The sequence below is a fragment of the Bactrocera dorsalis genome, chromosome 5, assembly GCF_023373825.1.
Source record: "Bactrocera dorsalis isolate Fly_Bdor chromosome 5, ASM2337382v1, whole genome shotgun sequence".
NCBI lineage: Eukaryota > Metazoa > Arthropoda > Insecta > Diptera > Tephritidae > Bactrocera > Bactrocera dorsalis.
In genome coordinates this window covers 70,751,362-70,773,164 of record NC_064307.1, presented here as the reverse complement: position 1 = coordinate 70,773,164, position 21,803 = coordinate 70,751,362, and the positions used below count along the sequence as shown (strand labels likewise).

The following is a 21,803-nucleotide window of genomic DNA, read 5'->3' as shown; positions in this document are numbered from 1 at the left end:
AAGACTACTTTATAACTATAAAATGCGGTTCATATTTTCTATTACAGTACTGAGCATATACCTAAGAGGTGTTCTCATCATCCTGGAGGCAAGATTTGTCAACTCTCATTACGGAATAGGTAGGTTCAGGGAATTCTCAGAGCAGCGAGGCTTATTGGTACGGAGAATCTGATGTCATGTACTCAGTTTGCTTTAAATTTATATTCCATACATTTATCTTACCAAACGTGTATCTAAGTGATCAGCATGATGATCAGTTTTTGACCCAGCTTCGCTGCAACCGAAGTTTACCTTCTTTTTTTTTTTGATTTTCAGATTAAAATAAGTACTAAAAAAGTATTTGAAAATGTATAGCTTAGTCTACCCATCCTTTATCAAGTATTTCATTCTTTTTTAATTTAAGCTTTTATGTTTCCATTATGAGCTTTTTACAGCTTTCTTTTCATTTACTCTTCATTTCTTTGTTTTTCTTTTCACCAAACGAGAAGCGGATTTATTAACAATAACCATCCATTGGTAGAAGTAAAGCTTCTTCAGTTTTTCTGTTATGCTACCGCATAAAGAAATTTTCGTTTAATCGGTTTATCGGTTTACTTTTGTTGTGCTTAATTTCCAGCGGTTCTCGCTTAGTTGTTTTCTTAAAAATTAATTGGTTGGAGGAGTGAAATAAACGATTTCATGTATTGGTTTTTCCGTGTATACGATAACTTATATAATAGTTGGAGACTTTAAAATTATAAATCAGTCAAAATGGTAGCAAATTTGGAGAGCTTTTATAAATTTACGATCGCTTAAAAGCTTTCGATATAATGAATACAGAAAACTGGCACATAGATGGCGCTCAGGACTGATATAATTTATTTAAAGGTAGAATCGAGACTGTAGGGCGAAAAATTATGCAAAGAAGTCATTTTATATTTGAAGTTTTCAAATTAGCGTACAATGGTGTGAAAATAAATATACTACCTACATATATAGTATCTTAAGGAGCTTTTTTCGTCATTTAATATTTTTTTAATTTTTCCTTACTTTTGTATATTAAACAGTAGTTGAAGACTTCAATTTATGAATAAGTCAAAAGCAAAGGAAAGCTTTTTTAAGGTTAAGATCGCTTAAAAGCTTAAAACACTAAGAATGTATAAAATTTCCACGCAGATGTCAGTGTAGTAGAGAATTTATACACAGATGGCGCTGTGTGCTAATAAAATTTAATTGAAGATAGAATGGAGAAAATCAAAACCCGAAAGTACGAGCTACCTGGGTGCAAAAGTGCAAAACGAAATCAAGGGTCCTCACGCTATGAACCGCTAGAGGAAAATTCGTGTCAAGCGCAGGCATCCTAAAGAATGACTACTCCTCATGGATCTAAAAACCAAAACTGGCTTATTACCCTACCAGATAAACCTAACTTAGACTAAATATTACCATATAAGAAAATTAGTTGCACTTTAAATATAGAAAGCACACGTTCTACTCTCGTAACACCGCACTGCAGGATAGTCTCAATATCTTGCCACTTTATCACTTTAAATGAAATTCTAATAAATCATTTCTCAAAGCGCACGCATACTCCGACATACATATACATATTTAATATCAAAAATATCTCATATCTTTTCACGTTCAACGCGCCGGCGGAGACATAAATTATTTGCTACAAAGCTGAAATATATTATAAAATAGTTTTGCTTGCGTTAGCTAAAAATATGCCTAAAATTCCTGTGAACCTCATAAGAGCGCTTAACCGCCTATTGGGCGTATAACTAAGTGCGCTTGCATGGTGCGCGGCCTAGTTGCGGTGGGTGTAGTGTCCAAACTAGCAAAATCAGCAGAAATTTTTAACCGCAGTCGGCAATTAATCAAGCCGCCGCATAACCGTACACAAGCGAAGGAAAGGAAAGGCATGAAAGCATAACGAAGCATATAAGGGAAACGCGCACAATGACGTAGAGGCCAAAAAGCATTACATGCTTGACACACACAAACATGCATGCATATTGAAGGCGCGGCAAAGACAGGCAACCAAGCTACGGAAAAATGCGCACTATGCTGCCGACGACGGCATTTTTTTTCCAAGCAACATTTTGGCTGCTTTCATTTTTCGAATTTGTGCTTTTTTCCTAACCAAATCGCTGTCTACTGACAGGCATTTTAACTGCTTTGAATACGCCGCCAACGCTGCCGACCAAGCGCAGACCTCTAACTGGCTAACCAACTAGGCCGGCAAACAGCGCCCAATGGCTTGCCTTTGCGGCCTGGCTGTATCAAAAAAAAACAACGAAGAGAAACGCAAACCTGTGTGAAACTAAGGAATGCTTGTGGCTGCAACACAAGCTGTCTAAGCGCCGCTGGTCAACAACTCTATTGCCCTGCGTCTTGTTGTAGATTTTCTGTTTTTTTTTTTACCTTTTTTAAGTGTCATATTTTGCAAATTTTTTGCCTAGCATCTAACCCAGCTCGTTGCGCCACTCAACTGCATAGAGGCGAAAATTTGTATGCGCACAACAATTTTGCGCTTTTTTCATGCTTATCAGCCTTTGTGTATGCTTTATCTTTTTGTGCAGCGCTTAGCGCTTTTGCCTTTCCCTGATTGGTTTATCAGTTTTTTTTATTATCTCAGCTGTTTTATGTCTCTGTCGTGGCTAAGTTATTAACCAGGGCAATTGACACGGTAGAAAGCCAGCACAAATGGGTGTGGCCGACCTAAAGGTATGCTAAAATTTTTAATGTTTTTTTTTAATTCTCTTTAAGGTTGAATCGAGGAAAACACTTAACGTGAGCTGATAATTTGCTGGTGTTTGCTTTAGTTTTCATATACAAATTTAAATCCTTACTAAAGGCTACATTTTTTCAGCTCCTAAAAGTATGCAACTTTTTTTACTGCAATGAAAACTAAAAAAGAAAACTTTTTGGCATTTTTAGGTGATTATATACTTATAGAATAACGCTATTTTTCCAAATAGTATCAACAAATATATTATTTCTAAATTTTTGACACTCCTAAAAGTATGCAACCATTTTTTTAACCCCTATGAAAACTGAAAGCCGTACATTTTTGGTATATTTTAAGCTAATATATACTTCTAGAACCATTATTCTACTAAATGGTAGCAAAAAATATGTTACTTATACATTTATCTCCTAAAAGTATGCATAATTTCTTTACTCCAATGAAAACTGAAAGTAGAGAATTTTTGGATATTTTTTAGGTTATATAATAACTACTTCTAAAATTATGGTATTTTACCGAATGGTACCTAAAATATGTTATTTCAAGCTCCTAATGGTATGCAAACTCTTTTTAACTCCTATAAAAATTAAAAGGAAAACATTTTTGGTCTTTTTTAGGTTATTATATACTTCTGGAATTACGTTATTTTATCAAAAGTTGCTTGAAATTCTACAGCAATAAAGAAGAAGAAGAAGCTTGCAATTATCTTAAGGGTAATTTTAAGCGCTCCTTGCTAAAATAGTTCTGAAATTTTTTTTTTATAGAGACCTGCTTAACGCTCAAAACTTAAGCTCCTAACATAGATTAAGTATTTTACTGCTTCTATAAAATCCATAAATGTGCGAACCAAAGTTTCTAGGTTATATGCGATAATCCATATATTCTAATATGAAGAATACAAATAAAATATATTAAATGAATTCATTTTCCTTTAAGTTATGCATTTTTTGAAACCACTGAAAATATTAGATTTCTTTGGCGTAACCCAAAAACGTACGAAGGGAGCACAACAAACGAATTGCTTATGCGGAAATGCAATATCCAACTGACAATTCCTAACCCACATTCCATTTCGTTGCACACAAACACAAATAAAATCAAGTCTGTTTGCATGTGTGAGTATGCGCGTAAGTTTTTTTCTAATATTTTCCGATTTTGCATAAATGTTGCATACTTTCAGGCATGAATTTTCATTTCATGCATAAAACCAGCAAAGAAATTGCGCTTCAACAAACTTTGAAATAACTACAATAACTAAAATTGCATAATCACTGGTGAGGCAAACAATAAAGATTCGAATTGAAAGCGCCGCAGTAGTAGAGGAAGCTTGCAGCAAGCAGTAAAAGTATCGGCAATTGGGGCAGCGGCGGTGAGAGCGGCGACATTGAAAGGAAGGAAATGAAGAAGTGCGGCTGGTTTTGTGAAAACTTTATGCAAATATAATCTAGCATTTTGAACTTCCGTCGCCTATGGTATAGGATATAATATATATTAATGTAATGCAAGTAGTTTTGGGTAGCAGTAGGTAGTCGGACAGCAATACTTATATGAAAATTTATTTTATTTTATTTTGATTTATTTGAATTTATTTTATTTATAGTAAAAATTCAAACCCCAACAGCGCGCCATACCCAGGAATTTTGAAATTTTATGGAAGAAAAATTTCTAACTCAAAGCAGAGCAGAAAGAGTGCCAAAAAATGACGCTTCTGCTTGTTGGTTGAGAGATCAAGAGATTGGTCTTTATGCATATAAAATGGAAATTCATTATTATTTCAATTTGGAAAACGATTAGCTTACAAATCAAGATTTTTCTTGAATTTTATGGAGAGGCATTATAGGTATCGCTAAATAGAGCAGTAAAGAGTGAAAAAGGGCTGCTTCTGCTGGTTGATTGGCAACACTAGCCCTTAATTTTTATTGATTTGAAATCCAAATCCTTTATTATTTTGTTTTTTAAAAGATTTTTTCAAAATATATGCGCTTTTGCTGAGCCTTAGTACTACAAAGACCACACCTTAATATTCCAAAAAGTCTCAAGCTAAACCATATCGTTATTATTTTACTTTTTTGCAGAAAAAATTAAGTTTTCGATAATTTTAGGTAAAAGATAAATCCTTTAGTCTTACATGCCTCCAATTCCGTTCAAAGGGCTCAATTATTACCGCTCCAGCTTCTACCGAAAACTATATAACATAAAAATTTCAGTTCCGCCCGCATTTGCAGTTCCTTACTGCTATTTTTTATTGTTGTTATTACATTTCTTATCCCATAACCACTTTTCTTTGCAACTGTCATCTTTTTGCAGTTGAGTTTTACCCCAAAATATATGCAAGTTATGACCGGCATATCCTGTGGATAGCGCAGAGCATGCTTGTTGTTGTAGAAACTAACGAAAACGAAAAGTGGCATAATGGTAAAGTCGCTGGTTAAGTCCTAATCAAAAATCTTAGAATCGTATTTAAAACCAGAAGTCACTTTTCGTTGCTTAGAAAAAAGATTTTACTACGCAAGGACACACACATACACATATACAAATGATATGTAGTAGTGTGTAGGCGGTTATAAGTAAGTATTCAGGCATGTATAACCGCCTTAGCTACTTGCAGAAGTAAGAAGTGTGCTTAAGTTTTGCTGTCGCATAGCCACAAGCGCTTTTCTTGGCCACTCAGTGCACAGTGCCTAAAGCACACATATACATACATACAAACACAGTTTAAATACATTTAATATTAGCTATTTTAAAAATTTCCGTTATGATTTCCGAGTGCAGATTCTATTTAGAAAGTTTTGCCTCTTAAACATCAACCGGCTGCACACATATACAAAGCGCATCCAAGCATATCCAAGCACACATACATTTTGGAGTTCACTCACTGGCTGCCCGATAAATTTCACTTTGTATGCAAAAGTTTCAAGTCACAAAAGCCGACACGCCTCTTCAGTGCTTGCTGCACTGCTTGGCACAAGAAAGCGTTGCAAACAAAAAAAGCTTGCGCCTGAAAGCACGCAAGCAAAAGTTATCTGTATATCTCTCTATATGCTTATACGTAAGCTAACTGGCAGTTGTGGTGCAAAAAACTGCATTTCAAGTAGAAATTTGAATACGCGTCATGCAACCGAACTAACCAACAGCAACAAAAACAACAACATGCGGATGTCACAAACCAGCAGTGAGCAGCAAGCAGCTTAGAAAGGCCAACCGCCTAACATTAAAAAGCTGGCATTTGCACAAATGTATGTGTGACCGCATAACTCTGCTGTATATGTATGTGTCGCTGAACGCTAACATGCGGGTTGCAGCGCGTAGTTTTACTTGTATGTGGGTTCATGTCTGTCTTGCTGCCGCAAAAATGGCATCTTTCATAGCTCATATCCACAGCCATGCCCATTCAAGTTCGAGATAAGCGTTTAATTTTTTTATTTCCGTTTTCAGCGCTTAAGTTGGCTGCACTGCAACTGTAAAGGCTGACAAAACTAGCGTGTAGTGCTTTTGCCCAGCACCTGCAGTCAACTGCTGCAAGTATCTGTATGAAAAAATGCAGCTGAGTATTCAAGAAATTTTAACTTAAATTCGAACTTGGGCCTTTCGAAATTAACTCATGCGTTTAATGTGGCAAAGCATTTGACAGTTTTCGAAATTTGAAGCAAGTTTTGACTGAAGTTATTGTCAAAGTTTTATTACATGCCTTAGTGACCTTGTTAGTTATGATGATAGAATTTATGGTGTGAGTTAGAAGAATTTATTGTATGGATTACTTAGAAGCTTAAGACTGCCTGAGAACAAGTTTATAATATATATTTTTATGTGGTTTTAAAAATCAAGTTTTGGAATGATATCACTACTCAACAAATCCGAAAAAAAAAATTCTGATCGATATGCTAAGAGGTGTTTGAGATTAATGTCGTTGTTGTCGTATACTTCCAGATACTTCCAGAACTATATAATGATTGATTCTACATTTTACTGTCAACAACTGATGAGATTGAAGCAAGCATTAGAAAAAAAAGGCCAGAACTGATCGACAGAAAGGACTTCGTCTTCCATCAGGACAGCGCTAGACCACACACAGCTTTGATGACTCAGTAAAAACTGGGAGAACTTGACTGGGAAGTTTTGATGCATCCACCATATAGCCCTGTCCTTGCACCATCGGACTACTATTTGTTTCGGTCAATGCAGAACTCCCTTAATGGAGTATATTTGGTTTCCAGAGAAGCCTGTGAAGATTACTAGACACAGTTTTTCGCCGAGAAACTAGAAAGCCACTAATGGAATAATGTCTCTAGCGGAAATATGGCAAAAAGGGGTCGACCAAAATGGTACATATTGGTTCATTAAAGTTCATTATAAATAAAAAAAAAATTAAGTTTCATTGTGATTAGAAATACGAAAAGTCTATTTGGACTACCTAATATTTCAGATATATATTTTGAAAATAATTACTTTGACCACCTTTGTACCTTGTAAGCAAATTTCCACTCTAATCTATTCCCAGCCATTTCTGCTTAATATGTATAAAAATTTCACACAAAATCAAATGAAATATTTAGCAACATTTATGGAAAATAATGAACACTTTGTCGAGCAGTACATCCAGACAAGAGAAGCGTAAGTTGATTTTCATTTCACATATTTACCACAGCAAAAACAATGCGACGGTAATGCAGTGTATTCATAAGCGAACAAACGCGTTGGCATTAAATTGCCAAAGTATAGCATAATAAAGCGAAATTCCATTGACCACTGAAACCACAGGAGCACAGTCTAAAAATGTGGTTGATTAACGGCGGTGAATTTTGTGGATTGAACAGCGAATTTTGATGTGTGAAGCGCAAATATGAGTGCAAATACACTGAACTCACGTCAAACAACAGCAAAAACAAAAACCACAAACAAACATACAACGGTGTTGCGAAATAATGAGCTATGCATAATGAGCGCCTAAAAGTAGATATGTGTTACAACAAAAATACCAAATGCAGCGGAATGCGGAAAGAATATTTCGAACTGGTTTTGGAAAATAATTGAAGGCTGAGCCAAGCATGCAGCTAAAAATTTGGTCAGGTGATAAACAGTGTTTACAAAAAAATTGCTAGAATACTAGGCAGAAAATTACGAAAATAATTTTGAAAACCAAAAGTAATTTTTCCATACTTAGTTTATGATATTAAGTTGAAGTTATTGTTTTTAGGGTTATCTAATTTTTTTCTAACTTAATATTATGTTTTATGTAAGAAAAATCAAAATTTTATAAATAAATATCTTCACTAGACAACAACAAGCAACTACAGTTAAAAAATAAAATTTTTAAATTTTTTAAAGTTATTTGAAAATACATACATATATTATCTCGCTTACCCCAGTTAAGGCCGTTTTATCATTGAGCACAGCTGCTTGTGGCGTTGTTGGTGAATTAGCAGCCGTCGTTGTGCTCTCCGGGCTAAAGTAAGTTAAAAAGGCACAACCTGCAAATAAAGAGAGAGAGAGAAAGAGAGAGAATGTATTTACATTTGCAAAAATTTGTGTTATAATGTTTATGAGAGTTTATAATAAAACAGCCTTAAAAATAGTTTAATAATAATTTTTGATAGTAAGGATAAGGATAAGGATAAGGATAAGGATAAGGGTAAGGATAAAGACAAAGATAAAGATAAATATTAGGATAAGGATAAGGATGAGGATAAGGAATGAAAAGGATAAAGATAAAGACAAAGATAAAGATAAAGATAAAGATAAAGATAAAGATAAAGATAAAGATAAAGATAAAGATAAAGATAAAGATAAAGATAAAGATAAAGATAAAGATAAATATAAAGATAAAGATAAAGATAAAGATAAAGATAAAGATAAAGATAAAGATAAAGATAAAGATAAAGATAAAGATAAAGATAAAGATAAAGATAAAGATAAAGATAAAGATAAAGATAAAGATAAAGATAAAGATAAAGATAAAGATAAAGATAAAGATAAAGATAAAGATAAAGATAAAGATAAAGATAAAGATAAAGATAAAGATAAAGATAAAGATAAAGATAAAGATAAAGATAAAGATAAAGATAAAGATAAAGATAAAGATAAAGATAAAGATAAAGATAAAGATAAAGATAAAGATAAAGATAAAGATAAAGATAAGGATAAAGATACAGACAAAAATAAAAATAAAAATAAAGGTAAAGGTAAAGGTTAACAGGAAATATTTCAATTATTTTCTTTGTTCCTTGAACATGAAAAAAAACAGTTTGAAAATATCTTCCACTAAAAATTAAGATTTTTTCAAATTATTTTTACTCCCAATGCATTCTTCAAAGAGAGAGGTAGTTGTATTCCTTAAATCTGAGCATAAAAAGGGACACGAGATATACGATTCCGGAAGAAAACTATATGTCACGAAGAAAAAGTATATATTCCCGAAACAATAAAAAAATATTTCCGAAAAAAATGTAATTGTACCGACAACTCAGAAGCTTTGTTTGTATAACAGTTTCCTTGCATGTGATATGCACCGTTCCACGTAGCTCTTGCACCAGAAAACCACTCTCTCAACGACAGCAATAATTTTCAAGCGCCAATAAATATTCCACTAGCGAAAAACTTTCCCCATTAAATTCAATCAAACGTAATTACATGGTTGAGATATAAGACACTGCTGACAGCGATTTTCAAGTAGCTAAATTAAGTAAAATTAAATTCAAACACGACATTGCCAAGCAAGTCAAAGCGATATTTCTCGCCTGCCAAAAAATATTTTTTTGTTTTGCTTTTCAATTATACATTGTTGTTGTTGTTTGTTTTTCCAAACAACTCAAGCCTGAAAGCGACGACAATGCTGCTTAGCAGAAAATTAAAACGACAAAAAATCAAGAAATGGAAACATTGCAACAACAAGTTGAAACAAAAACAATGTAAACATGTGCATTAACGTGCCTGTTTGGCAGGAAAAGTGCCGAAAGCGGCAAGAAGAGGCCGAAAAAGTGCCAGCGCACGGCTGACATGAAAGCGAATGCCGAAAATAAAAGAGAAATTTTTGTAATAAAAATTACTTGAAAGACATACAAAAGAATAAACATTGCATGTGGCATGTTGCATGTTGAATGTTGCTGCTTGTTGGCCATTGTGGCAAGTAGCAAACGCATACACATACGCACATATAGTACAGCTAAGAAGCGCAGCATAAAAATAGCGTGTGACGTGGCAGCGGCGTGACGAACATTTTGTTGCCAAATGCCAGCGGTAACAAAGAGAGATGGAGATGGACACACACAAACAAACACGTGATGGCAACTGTGTGTGCATGCTGCAAGTATATGTAAGTGTGTAGGTGTGCTTGTGTCATGTGGTAAATTTAATAATTCAAGTTATTACACTGTGCACATAACACGTGCAGTTGCATGCCACATGTATGTGCCTGTACATATATACTTATACATATATATGTGTATGTGTAAGTTTATTGTTGACTGCCAGCAGCAATTTTTGCCATTAATTTATAGCTAAACGCGAACGTTTAGTTACACATTTTCACGGGCACGAACTGTTGTGGCATACAACAACAAAACAACATGCACATTTCTAAATAAAATATTGAAATAATCAGCGGCGTGTGGGTGCGCGCAAATAGATTTCCAAAACTAAAACTATTTATATTTAGCATTATTATCAACAACGACAACAACAACGTACATGCAAGTCGCGTGCACTCACTCAAATGGCGCATGTCAAACCATAACGACAGCTGTCAAATGCACAAACAGGCAGTTTATAAACCAGCAAGCACCATTCACACCAACACAACAAAAAAAGCGCAACTCAACTATAACAATAACAACTAAGCAAATAATCACGTGACTCTTCAGACTTCAACTGCAGTGGCAACATTTTTGAAATGCCACAAAATTATGCTGCACACCACATTGCAACATTGCAGCACTGCATTATTGTTGATTATAACTTTTTGCCTGCTACTTTTTGTTGTTTTTGTTATATAAATGCCGGCGCTGTCTAACTAACGGCGCTTACGAGTTATTAAAATATCTGCCATTTGGCAATTGAGGCGCACATGAAAAATTGCTTTGTGTGGTTAACTATAATTCGCGGTTTGTAGTTTGAGTGTTGCCACAAAACAAACCAGAAACATTGTGTGGCGTTGCATGTTGTTGCATGTGCGTTTTAGCTAAAAATGCTAATGTTTTTGTGGTCAAAAGTTAATTATGAGATTTAATATTGTGATTACGCACATTAAATTTGTAATTTTTTATAAGAAATAATATTTTTTTTAACAAGGTGGCAACTTTAAATAAAGAAAAACATAAAAAATAATAATTCCGAAATAATGTTAGTTTTTATTAAGGTTTTATTACATGAAATTTATTTTTTATAAGAAATACTTCTTTTCAATAAAGTGGCAACTCTAAATACAAAATAATAGTTCCACAACAATGCCAGTTTTTGATTAAGGTTTTGTTTAACAACATTAATTTTTTTATAGGAAATAATATTTTTTTCAACAAGGTGGCAACTCTAAAACTAAAAAAAAAACAATAATTCCTACACAATAGCAGTTTTTTATCAAGGTTGTGTTTAACTAAATTAATTTTTTTTGTAAGAAATAATATTTTTCAATAAGGTGGCAACTCTAAATAAAAAACAATAACTCTTAAGCAATGTCTGTTTTTTATTAAGGTTTTTTTAAACCAAAATCTTTAACCCAAAAGGGTAGGACACCTATCATTGCAGTGATGTGAACCTTTCCAAGAGTGAGCAGTTCAATGAACTTTTTCGTTCCACTTTGGACCAGAACACAACTCTACAAGTTGCTGACCAACGCTTGCTAACTGTTCATAAATCTAGCTACCGAATGCATGAAGGCAAGTAAGCCCTTGCTTGTTCCTATCCTGATGGAATTTGGCTTTCAGTTTATCTCCACAAAATCGAATGAATCACTTTCACTCTTTCGCAAGCCCTACCCCAATTAATTAGATTAAGTTTTTCTGCCTTGAAATAAGCACTCCTACAAATATAAGGCGCTGATACACTTAACAATGACATAATAAGATCCTCTCTCCACTCTTTGCTAATCGCCACTAAATTTTCGTTTTCCTAAATCTTTTTCCCATTGTATGCTTTTTTCTCCGCTAATTGTCGTTAAAAAGTTGCCACAACAACCGACGCTTTTGGTGTAATGAGGCTGCAACAAAGTCACAATTTTTTATTACCATCTATAAACGCTAGCTAATACGCTTGCCACACGCTGCCGCCACTTAGCGCTCAATTACTAATCCAAAACAATCAAACACACCGAAAAATCCATGCTGCTGTCATTTAGGGTGCGGAAGCGCTGTGAAAAATTTCGGGTAATCGCTACGCTGTTCTTTAATTACCTGCGCTTTCTGTAGTGATGACGTTAGACGAACATTTGCGGAGCAGCAAGTATTTTAAGTGAAGTTGAGCAGTGTAAGGAAGCATACATTTGGGCGCAAAGCGAAATTTTTATAACCAGTGATGTGAAAATTGTTTAAGTCAGTTATCTTTTTTAGATTTTCTGCTTTTTGGCTCAAGACTTTACTTTAAGTCCTCAAGTGAAGTAGGGTAAGGAAGCATACATTTGGGCGCAAAGCGAAATATTTATACGCAGCGATATCAAAGTTGTTTTGGGCAGTCACCTTGATTACATTTTCTACTGCATTTAAACCAGTGAAATAAGAATTTTATATCATGACTTTGCTTTAAGTTCTCACGTGATCATTCAAGCGGAGATACTTGAAACTAAAACACACAAAAGTACTTTTTTATTGCTTAAATGAGCATTTAACGTGTCTAAAAAGATTTAATTGCAATTCTAAGTGTATTTAACATGCAATTTCACATATTGCAAGCTTTGTTATAATTTCAAGACTACTTGAGGCAAGGGCAAGTAGTTCATCGATAGACATAATATTCGTTGTTCCATCTCAACTTCAACTCAATAGAAATGACCCTGATAGCAAGATGTACCTATAAGTTCACGACAAAACCTCTTTTCAAAGAATATTTATTTTGTTTACTCTTCGATCACAATATAACCCATGTAGGTATAAAAAATCAAACTTTCGAGGTAGCTTGGGCAGCTTCCATGAATCTTTTACGGGTCTATCCTCCCCTTTGATCATAAAACGCTCCATGAAGGTATAAAAAAGCATACACTTGAGGATGCTTGGATAGGTTCAATGAATCTGTCAAGGGTTAAACTGACATAGATGCGAGTCTGCACAAGTTTAGCAACTCATCGGAAGTTATATATTTGTGGGCGTTATGAAAATTCAGATTTGTGCTGCCAAAAGAATAAACTAGAACTAATCCTTCGAAATTTTAGAACGATATAAGGGGTAACCAGGTATAAAGGTACACAAGTATCGAGTTTTTTCTCTTTCTCTGTGTTAAAAAATATAAAATGTTACAAAAATATGTTGAAGTTTAATAAGAAATACGCAAAAACTTTTTCGACTACCTAATATATGCTTCTTAGTATAAATTATCCCAATTTCCAACTACTTTTAAAAAAACTACCTTCTGAATACCCTTCCATAACATCTCACTATAGGTAAAAGTGTTACAAAATATGTGCTGTAATGGTGCAAAAATTAGAAAATTGCACGAAAAACGAAAAATCACTCTTATACACATACAAATATACGTGGATGTATGCACACGTTTGTCACCCGAAATTATGTGAAATGAGCGCACATGAAAGTAATGTTTCGCAGCGCTGGCTTTTTTGTAGGTGATTAAACGGCGAATAGCGCGCAGCTGTTACAAAGTAATTTTTTAGCAAACATTAAAAAATAGCAAGTATTCAGCAAACTGGTATGCCAGTGATCCGGCATGACAGCAGCGACACACACACATACATGTTTGGCTGCTAGTTTTTTCCATTGTAAATTGCCGCCTATTAAGTCATATGTAGGAAGGTGCTTATGTTATGTGCCAGCAACAAGAGCAAAAAAGCAGCATTTAATAGCTGCCATTGAAGCTGAGCGGCAAAGGGTGCGAGGCGTTGATGACAAACGACAATGACGAGAGAGCAGTCGGTTATACAACGAGTTGACACAGAGCTTGCTGTGTTTGTTGAGTGTTGTAGTTGTTGTTAGGAAACTAAAATTGTCGCTAAATGCTTGTACTACATGCGAAACTACACCCAAACATACAAACGTGTTATATGCACAAACATACATACACATATGCATATATATACAAACATACCTACATTTATATATACTGACAAACATACACACATATGAGCAGCAATTTTTGTCAGCGTCCATGATGTCAACGCAGTCAAGCAAAAAATCGCAGCGAAATATAAAAACAAAAAAAAAATTGCAAAAAATCAAAAAAAAAAAACCAAAAAATATTCGCCTTGCGCTAAACTCTTCATATGTGTGTGTGTGTGAGTTGCTTTTGTGCATAAAAAGTACTTTAAAAGTCATTAGCAGCTTTGCTGGTTGTCGTTTGCGTGCGAAGAAATTTTCCAACACAAACATATGTGGCACACACACACACGTGCCACATTTAACACATATGCGCTTTGCCTCGTGCCATTTCGCTGGTGGAAATAGTCAACGTTTTGTCCACATTTGGCAACCATAAAAAATGCAAAGCATTCGCTTACACTTTGGCATTGCAATTTTTAAAGCATACTTCACGGCGCTTGCTTGCAATGCGTTGTCGCGCTGCAGCTGCAGCTAATGGCGCAACTATGAATGGACTGTTGACTTTCGCTTTGAGTTGTTGCTGCAGCAAGTTGTAGTTGATTTTGTATTTTTTTCGCCACACTTGCTGTGGCAGTTAGATTTTAGTTGCGTATATATAATTTTACTTTTATAACCTAATAACGGTATTTTTTTCGCTTTCTCTTAATAATCTTACTTAAGCGCAGGTCGCAGCTGCTTTGAATGCATACTTTGAACGGTTAACGATTAGCGCTTAACTGTAAAGTCGCTGTTTAAAACAAAATTTTCACACACACTCACATATACAAATACAATATGTGCGTAAATATGTATTTTTAATCTTTTGGCAGCAGCTGTTTGTTAAAGTTTTGGGCTAATTAGCTGAAAAGGGTTTACTTTGAAAGCAGCAAGTTTTGAACACATCAAATTTAATTGAGGTATCGTTTATTTTAATAATTACTTTTTGTGTAATTCTATTTAATTTTTCCAGATTAATCCAGCAGCAGTGCCTTATTGCTGCTTTTGATTTTTATTTTTCAAAACACTAACTTTTATTATTTGAATGTATTGCACAGTTCGCGGTATAATTGTCTTTCCCTATTAGTTTCTTAATACTCGATAAATTCTTCCTAATTTGAGGTAGAAATTTTTCCAGAGGAAAATACTTTTGATCATAACAACCCCGCCATCGGTTCTGCCTTCTCCAGGTTGGACAAAGAAGCAAAGCAACTGGGTCTGAACGAGGGAAAGACGAAATTTCTCCTCTCATCAAACAAAAACATTCTCTAATTTTTAAGTCACTCTGTTCTTCACTAAAAAAAGTACTTTTAGAAGCCATTATTTTATCAAAAATTTAAAATTGTAACTACTACTTCGACTCGTAGTTTGCTTGTGATCCTAGCGGAGTAGTACGGACTTCTACTTCAATATATACCTCTATACTCAATATGATCACCTAACAAAGCGTTTTACCCATATTTCACATACCTTTCCAATATTTCTTTGCTCTCCACAAATTATTCAATTATGTATTTCCTAAACCAAAAACCACATAAAGTTAAAAAATAATATGAATTTTAAAACATTTTTGAATGCCTCGGTCCTACCACTTTCCCCAGGTAGCCAATTCACTGTCGATTTGTAAATGTGTTAAGTTCTTTTCAACGAGCCAGTCGGACTTGTGCCAAATGCTGTCAAAATCAATTGTGCACAGCAATGGAATGCAGCCGACTGCCTTTTCGGCTGCTATAAAGAATGATTTGGCTAAATACCAAACGAGTTGAGAGCAAAGAAGTCCACACACACACACACACAAAACTGGTTAATAGAAGCACAGTAAGCAATACAGGCACACTACAAAGGCAAAAGAAGCGTGGGAAAGGTGTATAAAAAAGCGGAAGCACAGCAAAAGCTGGAACAAAATGTAAATTACATATCAAAATGTGGTTGCCACAACTAAGACATACACACATAGCTGCACTTAATATAAACATATATGCATACAGAGATAGCGTGGCAAACGAAATTGAAATTGGCAATGCCAAAAGTGGTCTTGCCTCCATCCACCCACACACGCGCAAACACACAGACAAAAATGAACACAAGTAAAGACACTTGCGCAGCGAAAGCACGAGTTAAGTTGATTGCCAGCACACCTGCAACCCAAAATTCGCCGTAGAAAAAGTTCCAAATAAAAATTTTAAATTTCTGAAAGTATTTGAGCGCTCTTGCGTGTGTGTGTCTGTGCTGGAAATTTTTGGCTGTAGGTGTAGCCGAAACGCCCCCTAAAAATAGTTTTGACTTTTGCTTGCACTTTTCAGCGCCGAATGCTGCCACTTCCTCGCTGTTGGTACGCTGCAAAACCGTAAATGACGACCCATTAAAATTCAAACTAAACTAAACGTTTGTGGGCAGCAACCAAGGCAGCACAGGCCAGCAGTAAGCAAAAAAAATGTATAAGCTGGGTTATACAGTTATACAAAAGTCAAATTGAATAGTGAAAAAGGCGTTTGCGAAATTTCAAAACCTGTCATGATATATGCATATGAGTGTATTTATAGAAATGTGGTTTCGTATGTCAGATGCACATGCTGCTAAGCAAACTAGCGCCTGAGTGTATGCTAGTTAAACAGCTGTACGTGGTTCTATGTAGTAGCAAACTAACGCCTAAAAGTATGCTAGTTAGACATATGTGTGTAATAGCACAGTAGCGCCCAAAAGTATGCAACATATATCTGTACACAGCGCCTAAAAGTATGCTTGTGCTACATATACCTGTACGTAGTAGCATACATTTAGGCTCAGTGGCCCTTAGACTTTGACTTTAGTGCATCTGAGCACAATTTTTATGACTGCGCTTAATTTTATGAATTCGAATGGTCAAATGGAATTTTTATTCAATTATTTTATTGAATGTTGCCACAGAGAATTTAATACTAATTAATCTTGCGAAAAATTAATATACATTTAAAGTCTATTAAACATATGAAAGGGAAAGACATTAAATTATCTACAAAATCGAAAAAATATAATATTTTTCCAAGTAGTTGGAAGCTACTGTAAGGCGGAGGACCTTCCGTTTACAAATTAAATGCTTTTACTTGATGGCTGGATTTATGGATTTATGGAAAAATTTGGATTCATAGTCATATGTACTTTGACAACATGTGGTTTCAACAGGACGGCGCCACAAGCCACTCGGCGATTGTCACAATCAATTTATTGAAAACCAATTTTGGTTAACGTGTTATCTCACGAAATAGCCGTCAATTGGCCGCCTCGGGTGCGATTTGACGGCGTTAGACTATTTACTGTACGGCTACGCCAAGTCTATGGTCTATGCCAACAAGCCAGCGACGAATGATGAGCATAGAATGCCACCAGCCACATGTGACCTGGTGCTTACGCTGATATAAGGAAAAAGATCAAAGAGCGATGGTTGTTTTTGAATGTGATTTCTATACATTGTGAATAAGAATTACATTGAAACTAGTATTTAGAGGTCATATACTACTTCGAATGACTCCATTTAACCTCTATATGGGGTAACCGATATAATGGTTACGAAAATATATTTTCAAACAATACTTACACTTGATTTTCGAACTCGATTTGCTGACCAAATTAATATCAAACTATTTCTGTTCCAACTTCTTGGCATAAAAAACAACTAAATAAATTTCTGATTTTATATTTTTTTACTGATACGAAAAAAGTCATAATTTTTCCGAATAGCCCTGTCAATATTTACCAAATTTGAATGCCTCGCCAGCTAAACAGAAACCTTAAACTTCAAACAACCCGTTAAAGCAAGTACACACTGATGTTTGAGCGAAACTAAGGCTCCCAAATAACATTATCAGTGTCATCATTACATGCAAAACAATTGTAATATGCCAACGGTGGAACAACAGCAAGAACAACAAAGCCAAAAACGAAACCAAAGCAAATGATACTTGCAAAGCATAACAAAGGCAAGCAATTTCTAATAGTTGAAAATGCTAAAAGAAAGGATACGAAACTAAACTCACGCTCATAACAACACTTCAATATATGTTTGTATATAAACCGGTATATAAATATACAAACATACATACGTATGGTAGCATAAAGTTGTTTGAAAATATTCGGGCAGCAAAAGCTTTTGACGCTTGTCGGCTGAGTCATTGTTGCCAGCACTCGAATATGGTAATGCAAACAAACAAAACAAATACCAGCACACGTGCATTAGCACAGGTAAATGTGTGTGTGTGTGTGGGTTGGTACATGTGTGTGTGAACTGGTATACGTATGTGTATTACTGCATGTGTGAATCTTTTTTCACCAAAGCGGCGACGGCAGCTCAGTTAGGCTGCCAATTGCTAGCACTACACCTTTCAACCTCATATTTGTTGGCCTTTGGCTGGCACTCACACCACTACACACATATACAAACAAACTCGCGCCTTGTTGATAGGCATTTTGGCAAAGGCTAATGGCTGTGAAGTGCTAAGAAATGAAAGGAAATAACATGGAAATGCCAAAAAGTAAGCTAGCAAGTGCTCGAAAAAGTGCTCGTGTTGGGGGAGTTGGCCGAAAATTTGAAATTCAATTTTCCGCCTACACGCCCCCATACAGCTGCCGCGTCGCATAAAAGCTCAGGCACTCACTGCAAACTAAAGACAATGAGTTTGGAGCAAGCACTTGCGGGTTCTCGAGTGTTTTTAGTATCTTTTTTCATAATAAAAGTGGTAATACTAGCTTAAGAAGAATGCAATTGAATATATCAGCGTTTTGGGTAGTGATTTATCAGTAAAAGTTGAAATAACTGCATTCATATGAGAAAGCTCTCTTTCAAGTCCAAATAACGTGAAATTGCACAAATAAATAAACTTCAACATAAAATATAAATAAGTGTGCTTTTCACCTCATTTTCAGCTCTTTGGAGAAAATTAGAAAACGTTTAAATATTTCTTAATATTTTATGAGCAGCACTTAAGAGCTTTGTTGAAGTTGCCACATAAGTGCTAGCATACAAAGTGCATGTCGATTCTCCATATGCAGAAAAGTGCATACACGTGTGTTTGTTTATATTCTTCTGGGTATAATAACGGAGAATTTTTCTACGAAATACTTTGTTGCAGCTAAAGGAGGTAAGTGAAAAGCATGGAAAGTGGCTTTGTTGCACATAATAAAATATTTTCAACAAGCAGTACACTCTTAAAAGTGGACTATAAATTTTAATAAAGAAAACAAATATAAATAACAAAAAATGTATATATAAAGTACAAAAAAATATTGTTTGATCTAAGAAAAATTCATTCAAACTTTAAGTGCCAAAAGTTAAAAAGAGTTTGGTTTTAGAAAACTTCTACAAACTTTAAGTGCCTTCGAAAATTACCTGCAGTACTAATACTACCAAAGCAAGAGCCAATAAATCCTTATTAATATGAAAAACACAATCTTTCAGTCTTATATTCCGTCTAACTATCAAACTGTGACTAAATTAATGAGCATTTTTATATGACACCCGTGACTTTCGGCTAATTATTTTCTTCAAAAAATTCCGATAAACAAGCTTACTAGCGCACTCGAGCAATTTTTATCCAATGCCACGGGGAAATGAATGTTTTACAACAAAAAAAAAGTTTGTTGAGTTTTTTGCTTCTTGTTTTCTACCCACTTTAAACTGTTTTGTAAAACAAAATTTTTGCTTGCTCCTCCACAAAACACATACACATACACTTAGCCACTTGTAACGGCATATTCGACAGTCATCAGTCATTCGCTTGTCCCACTCACTCATGCCTATGCTCTACACCCTGTGTTCCCCACGCGCTTTGCAAGGCAGCTCGAGTACTTAAGCCACTTTTAATTGAAACTTATAATAACTTGTCAAGGACTTTCTTTTTGGCCAACGAATGAGCGACCGAAGCAGCGCTAGGAATGTCGAGCCACGCAAGTCGCCTGGCACGGCCAAGTGTTGGTTAGCGGCGGCTTTAGGCGCCGACTGAGTGGTGCAAATGGTGAATGGAGAATTGCGGGCGGTAAGCACATGACTGTGGGCATGTCAATAAAATATATGGGTATATAATGCTGGCGCAAGTGGCAGCGGCAAAGAGGCCTGTTGTTAGGGTGATGCTTGAGTTTGTGGGTGGGTTTAGAGGCAGCGTCGCATTTCTGGCAGCCATGTCGCACTTCAAGTGTTTTTTTAATTTTTTTTTTACTTATGCTCATGCTTGTACTTTATATTTACAACATTAATAAAGTAAACAGTCACATTTAAACATCTGTATGTGTGTATTTGCAGTTTTGTTTATATTTACGTGTGCCGCATTTCAACGACCCTCCATAAAGCAAGTAAAAAACAAAATTAAAAGCAAATGTCAAACAAATGTATTGCTCAGTATATTCGAGCTCAATTTCTGTGCCTTTGCTCATAATAATTTTCTTTGTCAAGTTTTGAGTTGACCCCAACACACATGTTGGGAAGGAATATGCGGCTACTGCTTCTAGTAATAAAATATTAATTAAACTCCATGCGGTCGGCATAAGTGTGTTTGAAGCTTTGAGCGTATGGTTTTATGATAGCGTTGTCAAAGAGAAAACTAAAGGAAAGTTTGTTCAAATTTCAAAAATATCTAAAGAACAGCCAAACTTAATGGCAGGCAAGCTTCACGTAGATGACAGATGTCAAATGTCAAATGACTGACAAATGCCAGATGTCAAATGGATGACAGATACCAGATGTCAAATAGCTAACAGATGTCAAATGTCAAATGACTGGCAGACGGCAAATCTCAAATGGATGACAGATACCAGATGTCAAATAGCTGACAGACGTCAAATGTCAAATAGCTGATAGATGTCAAATGGCTGTCAGATGCCAGACGTCAAATGGCTGTCAGATACCAGATATCAAACGGCTGACAGATAGCAAGTGTTAAATAGATTTCATAACTATGTCACATGGTAAATTGATTACAGTTGTCAGATAGCGGCTGTCAAATATATTTCAAACGCCAAATGGCAAAAGGAATATGAAACATTTCAAATGGTTGGTAGTAAATATGCTACATAGAGATGTCAGGTGAAAATGTCGAAACAGATATCAGACGACAAATGGGTGTCAGTTGGCAGCTGCCAAACGGATATCACATGGAGCATGACAAATTTCAAATAGTTTATTACAAAATATATATCATATGTCAAATAAATAAATAAGTCAGAAACCTTTGAATATAATAAAAACCTATGGTAAATGAAAGATAAAATATCAAAAATTAAAGGCTAAATTATTTGCTGATTTTTTAAAGTCGTTCAAGTTGCCAAACACTTACTGCTCCAAATGACAGCAAAAAGGATTGGCTGAGGTATGGTAATCTCTTCCCAACGTATAAAGGATCTAAGTGACGAAATACCACTGTCTCTTCCCCCCAAGAGATAACATTACCCAAAGGTCTTCACTAGGAAGTTTAAAGTTACACTCAGCAGTAAGGCTGAGGCGGAGGAAGTTGGCGCAAGGGCTTATAAAACTTCTTCTGTTTCGAGCATTTCTCGAAAGGTATGTGTAAATAATCCTTACAAAACATGTCATTTATCTTCTTTTCTTATCATTATAGTGCAACTAACGTGTTTATAAAGCTATACTATGCGCATGAAAGACTTAAGAAAGGCGCAAAACTGACATTTTCCTTCCACATACATATTTGTTATCACTCTATCAGGCCAATTTATTGTGGTAATCTGCTATTTAAAAAGTTCACTATTTCTTCATCTCTCTTTATAAAATACTGATACAATCCTTAGTATATATGATAGCCTTAGATAGGAGACTATGAATTACGTGAACAATTCTATAATTTAAATACGAGATTACCACCGCC

General features: G+C 35.1%; 1 protein-coding gene across 8 annotated transcripts in view; it reads right to left on the bottom strand.

Moving 5' to 3' along the window:
* LOC105229482 (CUGBP Elav-like family member 4) overlaps positions 1 to 21,803 on the bottom strand; it is an 823,207-nt gene that overhangs the window by 672,669 nt on the left and 128,735 nt on the right. For all 8 annotated transcript variants that reach the window (XM_049458193.1, XM_049458200.1, XM_049458189.1 and 5 more), the window contains one exon: positions 8,093 to 8,199. In XM_049458193.1, coding sequence (XP_049314150.1) covers positions 8,093 to 8,199 — 107 coding nt within the window. The remainder of the gene's footprint in view (positions 1 to 8,092; positions 8,200 to 21,803) is intronic.